Raw genomic sequence first — 14,078 nt, forward strand, 5'->3', positions numbered from 1 at the left:
TGCTTGTCCAATATCTCTATAGACAAAAGGTTAAAAAATTTAAATTAATCACAAGCACTTTGAAGTGTAATAAATTGGAGTATTTGTTGAGGGGTGGGAGAGCCCACCTCAAATAATACCAACAATCCTTGTCAGGGTGAACCACAAAAGTCACTAAATAAACCTGTGCCTAACCCTCTGGTAGCTTGGCACAAAGCCGGCAGGCTTAACTTAGAGGCAATGTGTAAACTATTTATGCAGCACTCAAACTGTAACAAAGTGGAACACAACACAAGAAAAATTCCAAACCAATTTAGGAAAAATCATAGAATATTTAAATAAATAAAATGACACCAAAACAACAAAAATGCTACCAATAGACCTTGAGCTATGAATTGTTAACGTTTAGGGCTCAAAATAGCACCAAAAGACACAAAGTGCCAACTGCAGGTATCTGTTTGTGCCGGCCCGGGACAAAGTTAAATGTTCAGGACAACTGCGATGGAGCAAGGGCCGGATTCAAGACCAGATTCTCCTGCAGGAAGTTTTAGCTTCTGAATTAAATGCAAGAGCTGTGTAACGTGGTCTGTGTAGGTCCGTGTTGGAGTGGGTGAAGCCTTCAGTGAGGAACTGCGCAACACTGTAGGGGTCTGCATCGTTCTGTGTCAGATACAGTCAGGAACTGCTTGGCGTAGATCAGCGCTGCATGGCACCGCTATGTGTTGGATCCACTGAGGCTCTCTGGCAGGAGGAGTTTCGTGGCTCTGGGGGACTCAGATCCAGTGAAATCTTCAGTTAGGGAGGAAGAAGTGCACTTTGACTCCAGCAAAGGATCTAGGCCCATGAGGACATCATTTGGCTTTCAAGACTCCTCTCACAGAGGCCAGCAGACGGAACAAGGTCCAGTCCAGTTGGGTGTGTCAGCTGGGCCATTACAGTGAAAGGCCTCTGGAAGCTTGTGCTGTCCCTGTAGCTCAAGCAGGAGGTCAGCCAGCTAACCCTTGGAGTCAGGTCTGGAGTCCTGGGTTCAAGGCAAGCTTGTCCAGTCTTACTTCAGCTTTCAGACAGCAGGACAGTCCTCCTTCCAATCACTAGCCCCCTCTGTGCAGATCAGAGTCAATGACCTCCTAACCCCCCGCCCATTCTTGATTTGCAGGGGAACGTGTCAGGGATGTCCCCTGGCAATAGTGCCCTTAGCGATAGCAGTGTGCCAATCAGTAGCAATCAAGGGCATACCTTTCGGGAGGGACAAGCACAAGATCGCTCTTTTTGCATATTATCTACTTCTGACTCTTACCGATCCCGAGAGCTCCCTTCCAGCACTGCTTACCCTACTGTCTCAATTTGAGAGGATTGCTGGGCTTAAAATTAATGCCACCAAATCTCAAGTGTTGAACCTCAGGCTCCCCCTTCATTGGATCACTGAACTCAGTGACTGCATCCCCTTTCAAGGCCCCCCCCCCCGAACGATTTGCTACTTGGGCCTCAACATCAACATCACGGCCACATTAGACTCCTGGACTCAGGCGAATTGGCCTGATTGCAGGAATTCAGTTAGGGAGGACCTCAGGAAATAGAGGTCACTTCCTATATAATGGCTAGGCCACCTCAATGCGGTTAAGATGTCCATCCTCCCTAAACTTTTATACCTTTTTCAAGCCCTTCCAACCCTTATCCCCCAGCGAGATATCCTAAGCCTCCAGAGGGAGGTTACTGCTTTTATCTGGGGCAAGGGGAAGTCGAGATTCTCTACTAAACTCCTAATGTTGCAGAGGGACCGGTGGGGGGTGGGGGGGTGGGGGCTTGACCCGATTTTTTTAGTCTAATATTGGCCGTCACACCTGCGCTTCTTCTCAGAGTGGGTGACCCACAAAGGCGAGAAGCACTGGCTTCATATGGACAGGGCAGTGGCCTCTCTGGGACCTTGCATGGCTGCCGAGGAGAGCGCATCACCGCAACGCCTACATCCCTACTCTGACACTGATTGTCCGGGAGATATGGGACAAGATTGCTATTGCCCGCAGCCGCACCACTTTTCCCTCCACATGCCTCTGGCTCGCAATCCAGACTTCCCCCCGGCCTTGCAGCCCACCTCCTTTCAGGCTGGGGCACCCAGAGAGTGTTGCATGATTGCCAGTCTTTTTTAGGGAGGGACTTTCAAATCTTTTGATCTCTGTAGGCAGGAATTTCAACTCCAATTAATGGTGCACTTGGAATACTTTCAGATCCGGCATTGGCTGCATAATCCCTCACACGCAGAGGTAGCTACACATCAGCTCACCCCATTTGAGTCCCTAGTTCGTTCCTTTGATGGCTCCAGGGGCCTAATCTCTCGGACCTACAAGGTCCTCCAACACTCGAAAGGGCTACCCCTGCACACATACCAACAGAAATGGCACGCAGACATCACAGAAGAAACCCCCCCTGAACATTGGGAACAATTATGGAAAGACATCCCCAGCATTTTCAAACGTATTGCATAACAGGAGATGGCCTACAAGGTTATGACCAGATGGTACTATACCCCCCTTAGACTCCAGAAGAGGTTTCCCACCTCCACGGCTACATGTTGGTGCTGGAAGGGAGACATAGGCTTGTTCATTCATATCTGGTGGTCATGCCCGCTCCTAACAATTTTCTTGAAAGAAGTGCTGAGCCACATCAGGGAGGTCCTGGGATTCCTTATTCCAAATTCTCCAGGGACAGCGGTTCTTGGACTTCGACCCTGATCTCTTAAAGCACTTACATACTCAGCTTGGCACTTGACTCTTCATATGCTAGGTGCAGCAAAACAGGTCATAGCATTGCACTGGAAAAAGGCCCTGACTCCCCCATCCGCGGTGTGGTTCACCCCTCTCTGGCATGTAATGGCAATGGAGCGTCTCTCCAGCCGTCTAGCACACACTAACACTAAATTTACGCGGGTCTGGCAACCATTAGTGCTGTACCTCTCTAAACTGGAACATTTCTCCCCGCTTGAGAGCTCTCCAGCTATTCGAGGATGCTATACTCCCTCGAGGGGGGACTTATTAGGATTTGGTGGGACAGGCCGGAGGACCCCCCCCCCCCTCTCTTTCAAAGGCCATCAGCGGGACTGGCATGACAGGGACACACACACCAGATACATCATGTGCGAGACCCCCACCACCCCGCTCCCTCCACCATATGTGACACCTCTCACCCCTTCTTCTTTTTTATCTTCTTATCTCTCTCTTTCTACCTTTTTCGCTTTCTCTTCCGTTTCTATAAACTGACAGAATAGTTATTCTTGATTGGAGATGGTTGATTTGTATTCTACACCAAATGCTCACTGTAAAAGCAATTTTTCTCTCTACCCTGCCCCCGCCCGCCCCTATTTTTTATTTAATAGGCGACATACACATTTGCTGGCTATTTCATAGCATTCCTGGAGCTCTGCAAGGGACCGGCACAGTTGTATCCCTCCTCATAGCATCTTATTGCTTTACTGTCAAATGTTGTTGATGTAATGTGATGGTTTGATCATGATCATGATATAATAAAAACAGATTTAAAACAAAAAAGGAGAGCACAAGCACTTTAGCACTGTTAGCTGGGGTAACATGAGCAGCAGAGTTATATCCGGTACAGTAAAAGAAGGCAAAAATCTGGCATGAACTTGAAGAAGGGCAAATTTCCGACAGTAGATTACTAATTTCTAATGGGAAAAGCCTTCCTGAGTTAAAAGATCGAAATTATCAATGTGTAGAAATCAGTTCATGTGTTACAAGATTCAGGTACTAAAGAAATTAAGCTCAAGACCTAGTTGGAGCCTGATGTTTTAGAGGGAGATGTCAGAAAGTAAAAACATTCTGTACTTCTAGGTCACACAGAGCAATAGTCAATGTCCTGCAAGGTACAACAGACACCTGTGTAGAAAGGAAATAGAAAGGTGTGCTGTATTAAAAATAGTGGTATGATTTCCACTGAAGTGTTAACATGTTTGCTTCGATGGCGAAAATGTATTATTTTTAAATTGAAGACAGACTTTATGTGAACTCCTCTTTTTGATTTTTTTCATTTATAACAATAATGGATTAAATTAATTAAGAATGGAGAAAGCCACAGTGATACGTACATATTCACCTATATTGAAAGATCGAATTTAAATAGTTATGAAATCATCATTCAAAAACACAGGTATTGTGCTGTTATAAAGCCTACTATTCTCTAAACCTAAGAGATTGTAAAGAGTTGTGCAATATACAAAAGTATTTTTGTGCGCCAGAAAAGGAAAAGTCTTTCCAATTTGCAAATGGGGTTTTACAACTCATTAAGAATTACAAGTGGGTTTGAAATTTTCAGAAGTTATATGAAGAGTATTGTTTAAAACAATTCGGTCCAAATAGGTGGTAAGGGGCAACCAAAAAGAGATCCCTATTCATGAGTGGTTTGCAAGAAGAAGCGAAAGCAACATCAAGCTATAACTTCTGAAAATGTCAAACCCCCATGAAAGATTTTGTCTCTGTTCTTTATTATCCACCCTGTTAAGCTAATATATATATGTATTTACTCATTAGATAATTTATATTTACTTATTCATTTACAGTATCTAGTATGTTTTTCAGTTTTATTTCTTTATATCACAGTATTAGTTTTTCCTCTCCTCCCCCTTCCTTCCCCTCTCCTGCCCTCCCTTCCCTCTCCCCCCACTTTCACCTTATATAAACCCCACAAATTGCTTTTACTCTTTTCTTCCAGACATCAGCCAATTTCTTTTTGATATTGTTGTATTTGAATTCTTCTATTTATTGCTGTTGTCTTTATTCATTAACAAATTGCTAATAAAGCTTTTCAAACACAAAAAGAATTACAAGTGGGGTGTGACTACATATTTGGCAGGCACAGCGGTATATATCAATGGTACAAAATCGAAATTACAGTTGCAAACCATTAATCATGTATCAACATCTTAGATGTAATGGTCACTGGTTCACAAAGTGGAAGCTCTCCTCCATGTTTTCTTTCAATATGATTTTTTTTAACAGCCTTTGTCCCTTTAAGAGGCAGAGGGTGCTAAAAAACAGAAATCCCACTGAAGGAATGTGAATGCTGAGATAGATGGTGGTCAGCTGTCCTTTTCAGGCCTCCATCCCTGCCTTTGAAGGCACGCGCCTGAGGTAACAAAATGCCTTCTGACTCATTAATATTCACAAGGCAGGAGGTTTTCTGAGGCTACACGTTTATAGACAGTAGTTGGGCATACTTACCAAGGCCAATATTAGTCGCCAGAGGTTGACTTGATGCTACACAACCAGCAGTGCAAACAACTGGTGATCTTCTAGAAATGAACTCGAGTTCCGAAGACATTTTAGACTGAGACGGGCAATCGTCACCGCAGAGGTTAACGTCACAAACTGAAATACAAAAAAGTAGGAAATAATACATTGATATGTGTTCATCATTAAGGGAACAATAACAAGTCCGCATTCTGTTTTCTCTCTGCCATTCGTATTCTGTAGTCAACTGCCATAGGAATGCTATGTGATACGTCGTCATGACTCCATTTGTCCAGCAACAGGACTCACTGCTGCACCAATAATTGATAAACTGGCAGATTTCACACACATGACCTGAAGGACTGGGTTGGTTGGGCAACGAAACCACATGACAGTAGACATGAAAGAGAGACATGAAAGTATGTTCGTCTGGCTTTGAACAAGGATCTGAAAAGCAGAGCAATGAGTGGAGAAGAGAAGACAGCCCATCTATTAGAATTGTTTCTCTATAGAATCAAGTCCATTCTTGAGCTGAGTGAGAGTGGTGAGTAAAGTATGTGTAGGACTATGTGCCCGTAAGTGACCCATTGTGGTTCTATGAGGTTGCCTTGCCTGCGAAGGGAGAGCATCAGACACCACTGCCTATTTCATCTGTCCGTCCCGCACCCACTCTTCAAACAAGAATTCAGTGATCCCAGCCTATGTCTTGCAGTTTGCCACTGGCTGTAGTCAAGCCAGGAACCACAGGGAGGATGGCTCTATCAAATCATTCCTGTTACCGGCAAGGTCCAGTAGAATTCTGGAGGTTAACCTCTCCTTCTAACGCGCGACCTCTTGTGCTCTGGTGTATCTACAGTAGCCGCCCATAGAAAACAGAACCCAGTTGACCATTAGAGTGACTGACTTGGTGATTAGGACAAGTTGAAGCCTTTGTCCTGGAGACAGCCAAGTTCAGGTAAGCCAGTTCAAGAAACAACTATGAGAGACAAAGGAGGCAGGGCAGGCAGCCTTAATTGGCTCCTCATGTCAAGGGGCTTATTGAGATTATTAACATCATCTAGAACACTGTTACTGCCTGGGTACTACTTTGCAATATAGGTAGTTATCTGGCAGCTCTCTACCCTGAACACCAATGATATTACACATCAGACATTATTTGTTTAAAATGCAAGCTATACAGAACGCACTTACCAAAGCCAAGGCCCACACATCTCAAGAGAGGAAAAGCTTGTGTGCACTTGGGAGAGTCAATGTTCTTGGGCGCCTTTTTTCTGACTACTGGCAGAAGGCACGCCCTTAAAAGAATACATTTTTGGCTCACAAACACAAGATGATGGATGGAGTGTTCAAAATGTTCAACCATTTACCCTCAGTCAGGAGATCTGGGTTTTACCCATCGTTCTTTTGCTCACTATGTCACCCCGGGTTTGGACGCAGTCATATGCAAATCAGTTTTGACCCTGCTCCTCATGGGAACGGTCCAGCTCCAACTGCCGGGCCAGGTCCTTCCTGGACCAGAAACAAGCATCCTGGGACTGGTTTCAGGGTATTTCCCCTCATCAGCCAGGCTAGCTTGATTCCAGTGGCACAGAGAGAAACAAACCCATGTCTGGGCATACCCTTGGCCACTTAGGGCAAACATAGTAAATACAACAAGATGATGGACGGAGTATTGAAACGTTTTAATCCATTGTTCTTTTGCTCACTAGGCCTCCCCAGTTGGCCCCCGTCATGTGCAAATCAGTCTTGACCCTGCTTCTCATGGGAACAGTCCAGCCCAAAATGCAGGTTAATGTTTGACATTGTTCAGCATTCCATCCATCACTTGTATTTTTTGCATTTGTTGCCCTAAGTGGGAAGGGTATGCCCAGATGTGAGTCCCGTGCTCACCATGCCACTAGAGCCAAACTAGCCTGGATGAGTGGTACCTGAAACCGGTCCCAGGACGCTTGGTTCCGGTCCAGGGAGGATCTGTCCTGGCAGTTTGGGCTGGACTGTTCCCATGGGGAGCAGGGTCAGGACCAATTTGCATATGGCTGCGTCTAAACTGGAATGACATGGTGTGAATAAAAACGATGGATTTAGGCACAGATCTCTATACTGGGGGTGAATGTTTGACATTATTCAGCATTCCATCCATCACTTATTCTTTTCCATTCAACAAGGTTGCTACAAGTTTTCCACTGTGGTCATCCATTCCATTTGGAAAATGCCATCAATTGCCCATCCGTGTTACAAGTATGTAACAAGTGCCACAAAAGAGGGCATTATGCCAGGGTGTCAAAGTCAGAAAGTCTGGTAGCAAGGAGTGTAAATGTGTTAGGATATACTGAAAGGGGTAAGGAAGGAATTTCATGAGTTCCTCTTGAGTAAGAAGTAGGGGAGGTGATGTTCCAAACTCAAACTGTGTGGCTGCTTGTGTCCACGACGGAGGAATGAGTCTTGTTATAGGCCCAACCATTAATATATGATAGGCACGTTTCCAGGGGTGCTCCCATAAAAGGCCAAGATGAGGACTATGAAATATTGAAAGTAGCTTATAGAAATGTTGAGATATTTCAGAGCAGAATCAGACTTTGAAGGGCGGAAGGTGCAAACTAGTTTATATATGGGTAAGGATGGTGCATGTTTTTTGTGTTGTAGGGAGTACCATGACTTGTGGATCAAGCTGGATTTTAATCACCCAAATCAAGTAATTGGCCTGTGTAGTGAAAATGATTTTCTGCATGAAGTGTAGCGTGGAAAGTACTTGGAGGAGTAGCTTTCCCTGGTGTAAAATGCCTGGAAGAACAGAAGGGATTATGCCACAGGACTGTTTTAAAGAGGCCAAATCTATGGTTCCTACAGGATGCAGTACCGATAGGGGATTTACAAAGGACCAAACAGAAAATGTTATGTGAGGATGTGCTGACTGAAGAAATAAGAGTTACGAGTGACTCACTGTACCTATTTTAGTCAAAAAGATGGAAGATGTTAACTCGCCTTGACTTCTACGCCAATGTATGGATGGACCATCACTGCCTTTCTAACATTCATGAACTATTGGTGTAGTGAGAAGATGTAGAAGAGTTTACAACTCTAAATGCATATTCCGCATACCTTCAAAGTGCATTGCACAAGGTGTCTAGACCAGTGGCGCGGATTCATCATAGGGCAGAAGGTAGCGCTTTATAGCCAATTCCATGTATAAATATATGTATAGATAGTCATAGTTGCCTCCTGGTTCTTAGAATGTTGCTGTAAATGTGGCTTATTTCACTTTCTGAGATTGGGCATGGTTGTTGTAATGCATAATATCCTCAACCAATCTCCCTTGAAACTTGATATCACGTGTATTTTTTGGGTCACGTAAGTGGTACTTTCGGCTGTGCACAGGGGATCCCCCTATAAACCAGTATTTTATTTATTGCATTGCTCTCGGGCACGCCTGCATGCTGCAACGTTTGCTTTACGTGGCAGGGAAGGTGCTTAGCGGGTGATTCGCTGGAAACTGTAGCTGGCCTGGTCTTCTGTAACCCAGGGGTTATAATCACGGCAGCGCACACTTAGCCATCATCCCTCCGTCGAAACGTAAATTACCGGAAGCATTCAGTCAGCTGTCACGCTATGCCAGATGTGCACTAAACTTCCAGATAGTTCTTTAAAATAGCAACTGTCTGTCTTGCAAAACCCATTTTGGCTAAAGAAGACGACGAAATAGGCCGGGCCCGGTTTCTTTTTTAATTTACCTCACCTCGTGGTCCACTCACAGGGTTGAGGGTTGCGGGGTAACGTGTCGGCTGGAGGGAAGCTTCAAGCTAAATGACGGACGCCGACAGACAGACGCACCAGCAGGGCGCACCACTTTCGCTGCACACTACCACTTGTCCGCTCCTGTCAGTGAAAAAACAGAATTACTTCTTCCTACTTTGACTGCAGCACGGGAAGCAGAACGTCGAGTCGGCGCGGCGCTCTTCAATAGTCCTCTTGACAAACTGCGCGCACTCGGTTTCTTAGGAATCCGCCCTTTCTCAACTCGTCACAGGGTGGGACTCCCCCTGTCCCCCTGTGATTAGTCGGGAGACCCGCTCCTTTGTGACGAGCTGCAAAAGTTGGGGGGTTGGGGGGAGAGGGGGGGGGGTCGGGATGTTCTCCACTCCTGACTGATGTGAAGTCCCAGCGCTTCAGGGTTTCAGTCGAAAATGACGGGGCCTAGTTCTATGCCCAGGTCATCAGGGGTGGAGAATTACTAGTTTGCAAGCTTATGTCCTTGCTGAGCTGATGAGCTCACAGGCCTCAGGGCTACAGTGAGACCTTCAGCCCGGCAAATATTTATTTATTTATGCGATTTTCTATAGCGCGAACTTTACCCGAAGGTGTCAGAGCGCTTTACATAAGCACCAGTTGAGAAACATAAGGATTTAGGATTACATGCGTTACAAAAAGGATACACACGGAAGTCACACAAGGAGGCGATACACGTTGATATACTCTAAGATGGTATAAAGGTCTACTGCATATACTAGTGATTACTCTATATACATAGGGAAGGGATAGACATGGATATACTCTAGGAGTCACATAGAAATGGAAGAGAGCACAGCGGTCTACTGCATATACTAGTGATTAGAGTTATCTCTATATACATAGGGAGGGGATACACATGGATATACTCTAAGAGTCACATAGAAATGGAAGAGAGCACAGCGGTCTACTGCATATACTAGTGATTAGAGTTATCTCTATATACATAGGGAGGGGATACACATGGATATACTCTAAGAGTCACATAGAAATGGAAGAGAGCACAACGGTCTACTGCATATACTAGTGATTAGAGTTATCTCTATATACATAGGGAAGGGATACACATGGATATACTCTAAGAGTCACATAGAAATGGAAGAGAGCACACCGGTCTACTGCATATACTAGTGATTAGAGTTATCTCTATATACATAGGGAGGGGATACACATGGATATACTCTAAGAGTCACATAGAAATGGAAGAGAGCACAACGGTCTACTGCATATACTAGTGATTAGAGTTATCTCTATATACATAGGGAAGGGATACACATGGATATACTCTAAGAGTCACATAGAAATGGAAGAGAGCACACCGGTCTACTGCATATACTAGTGATTAGAGTTATCTCTATATACATAGGGAAGGACTATGACTGGATATACTCAAGGGTCACATAGGAACGGTAGATGGTACAAAGATCTACTGCAAATACTAGTGATAAGAGTTATCCCTATAAACAAAAATAAGCACACATAGTAGAGATCCTCAGGCAGAGTTCCCTTAAGTGGGGTTGTAGGGGGGACGAAGTCACAATACTCAGTGCTTTAAATGGAAAAAAATAAGTGCAGGTACTCATTGGATTGAGTTAGGGGCGTGGCTAGTGGGTGGGGTTAGAGGCGGGGTGAGACATAATGATAGGGGAAACACTTCTATTGAGTATTAATTTTTGCCCTTGACAGTTGTCTTAAACTTTCCATATGTGCAGATTAACAGGTACATATGCTAATAAAGGGTGGTGTGAAGTGTGGGAACAATGCAAGGAGCTTCTAAACCCTGAATGCAGCCAAGTCATTAACAGTACTATTAGCACTTTCAGGTCAAGCATCAATGTGCCCCAGGATGGCATAGTATCATTAGTAAGAAGCATTAGACACATTTCTTTTCAAATACCTTATGGGTGTCATGATTCTCTTCCTCTCTGATGTGGTTTCGCTCTCTCTCACAAACATACACACGACCAGGCAAACGCACAAAAGCAAGCAGACAAATACACTCTGTCAATCTTCACATCTCTAATCTCTCGATCCATCCCCCACTCACTTCTCTCCCATTTGTATCCATTTCTCTCACTGCCCCACTCTCACTACCCCAAATATATTTTTTAATCCTCTACTATTACTCTTTCTATTTCTAATCTGCCATCTGTTACTCTTTCCATAGCTGCCTTGATGTCTTCCCCATCTCGGTCTGTGCTTACCCCTTTTTGTCTCTATTTTCCCCCCCTTTAAACTGTCCTCTACTCATTCTATCTCTGCCCCCTCACTCTTCACCTTCTTTCACCCCATTCTCCTTCTTCCCTCAAGCAGAAAGGCACATGGCCGGAGAGCTTGCAGTGGCAGACAGTGAGTACTGCAGGTTTGTGAGCATGCGCAGAGTGCAGAGGGTAGAGGTCAGGGGAAGAACAATACTGGCCTCTGACGGGCAGGTCAGTAGACCTCCTCTCACCTCACCTGAGCTCCAGGCAGGCCGTGCAGGCCATCGCCACCTCGTTATCCCAGTCAATGTCCCAGCAGGTGGAGGAGGGTGGGGTGAATTTGCAAGAGCAAGTGAGCCTCAGTAGGAGGCCAGGGCGGTACAAAAGGGGGTGGTGATTGACGGAGCATCTGAATCAATCAAACACTCACACCCAGTCAAAAGATCTGGGTTTGATTCATCACCGTTCTTTAGCCCACTCTGCCACCCCAGTTTAGACATGGCTATATGCAAATCAGTCTGACCCTGTGCCTCATGGGAACAGTCTAGCCCGAACTGCCAAGCCATGCCTTCCCTGGACCGGAAACAAGCTTCAGAGGACCGGTTTCTGGCATTCCAGCCGTCTTCAGCCCGGCTTGCTTGAATCCAGTGGCAAAGTGCACAAGGGGCTCACGTCTGAGCATACCCTGCCACACTTATGGCGGCCAAAGCGGTACAAAAGGGGATGGTAGGAGGCCAAGCGGTTAAATGGCACAGGCACTTATGCAAGCTCTCTTCCCTCCCACTTATTCGGGTGGCACCCATCAGTGTCCCTGGCAGCCAATGTGCAATACACTAACAAGACGACCCAGCATGACGACCAGCAGGGGGCGGTTGACGGCAATGAGAGCTTCCATCTAGGAGCTAAGCACTTGCCCCTGTGGCAGGTCTCCACCAGGCCTTTCATTTGAATGAGACAGACAGATGCCAAAACGGCAAACATGCTGCCAAATAAACCGGCCACAGCTGGCCCTCAGGCATCTGCCCAATCTGAGTACCGGTACTCTCATTGGCACTGGAGAAGTGCTGGTACTCAGCTTGGAAAAAACAAGAAGTGACGGTACTCAGTACCTGTGAGTACCGGACCATTTAAAGCACTGCAAATACTGTACATTTTGGGCCCACCCAGGGGAAGCAGCTTTAGGGAATGCCTCAGTGTCATCACATCAAAAACAAGCATGGTGAGTGAAAGTGTGCAGCAGCCCCAGCCCCTGCTCCCAGCAAGACAGAAGTGTGCATACGTGATTTTCTTCAAAGACACAGACAGATTTCATTAGCATTTTTAGGTCTCGCCTGATACAGCGCATGTGGTATTCTGGACGAGACATTTAGTAGGTGAGTTTTCAAAGTGCTACTGGCTGGCTACTCGCTTGCGTTCACGTGAGCCTGCACGCGCACTTCCGCCATCTGTCTCATCCATCACGGGTCATTAAGTTGCTTGTTTTTATTTCCAGTGCTTTCCCATCTGCCTCCGTCCGATCACTTTCACTTTCGTTTGAATCCAAATGTAAATTACCATAGTGTGCAAACTTTTTCGAGTTGCATCAAAATGGTCTTAGTATTATTAGTCTTATGAATAAACTTATTGGTCTCAAACTTTGTAGTCTCTTCTATACAAATTGGTATCTGGCCTAATCTAATTGCTCCCAACACGCAACTTGCATGGATTACAGTACACACACACACACACAAAACCACACATACACAACCACACACACAACCACAACCACACAAAACTACACACACAACCACACCCACAACCACAACCACACAACCACACCCACAACCACACACAACCACACACAAACAACCACACAAACAACCACACAACCACATACTCAACCACACACAACCACACACACACAACCACACAAACACCACACACACAACCACACACACAACACACATAACTGCGCACACACACACAACCACACACAACCACACACACAAGAACACACACACAACGACACACAACCACAACCCACACACAAACATAACCACACACACAACCACGCCCAACCACACACACACATAACCACACACAACCACACACACAAACACAACCACGCCCAACCACACACACAACCACACACACAGCCACACACACAAACACAACCACACACACACAACCACACACACAACCACACACAGCCACACACACAACCACAAACACAACCACACACAACCACACACACAACAACACACACAAACACACAACCACACACACACAACCACACAACCACACACACACAACCACACACACAACCACAAACACAACCACAGACACAACCACACACAACTACACACACACAACCACACACACACAACCACACACACACAACCACACACACAACCACACACATAACCACACAACCACAACCACCCACAACCAGACACACAACCACAAACACACAACCACACACAAACACAACAACACACACACAATCACACACACAACCACCCCCACAACCACACACACACAACCACACACAACACACACACAACCACACACACACAACCACACACACAACCACACCCAACAACACACACAACCAGACACACACAACCAAACACAACCACAACTCACACACACCCACACACAAACACAACCACACACACAACCCACAACCACGCCCAACCACACACATACACAACCACACACACAACCACACACTACCACACACACACTACCACACACTCAACCACATACACACAACCACACACAGAACCACACACACAGAACACACACACAACCACACACACACAAAACCACACACACACAACCACACACACAACCACACACACACCACACACACACAACCACACACAAACACACACAC

The 14,078-nt window shown here is 45.6% G+C and overlaps 1 protein-coding gene across 1 annotated transcript in view; it reads right to left on the reverse strand.

Annotated features, from left to right (window-relative positions):
• The window catches only part of LOC144792825 (glutathione hydrolase-like YwrD proenzyme), a 564,131-nt gene that overhangs the window by 362,264 nt on the left and 187,789 nt on the right, over positions 1-14,078 (reverse strand). The window contains exon 2 of the mRNA XM_078668023.1: positions 5,208-5,354. Coding sequence (XP_078524149.1) covers positions 5,208-5,307 — 100 coding nt within the window. The 5' untranslated portion in view covers positions 5,308-5,354. The remainder of the gene's footprint in view (positions 1-5,207; positions 5,355-14,078) is intronic.

The sequence above is a fragment of the Lissotriton helveticus genome, chromosome 11, assembly GCF_964261635.1.
Source record: "Lissotriton helveticus chromosome 11, aLisHel1.1, whole genome shotgun sequence".
In the NCBI taxonomy this organism is placed as follows: Eukaryota; Metazoa; Chordata; class Amphibia; order Caudata; family Salamandridae; genus Lissotriton; species Lissotriton helveticus.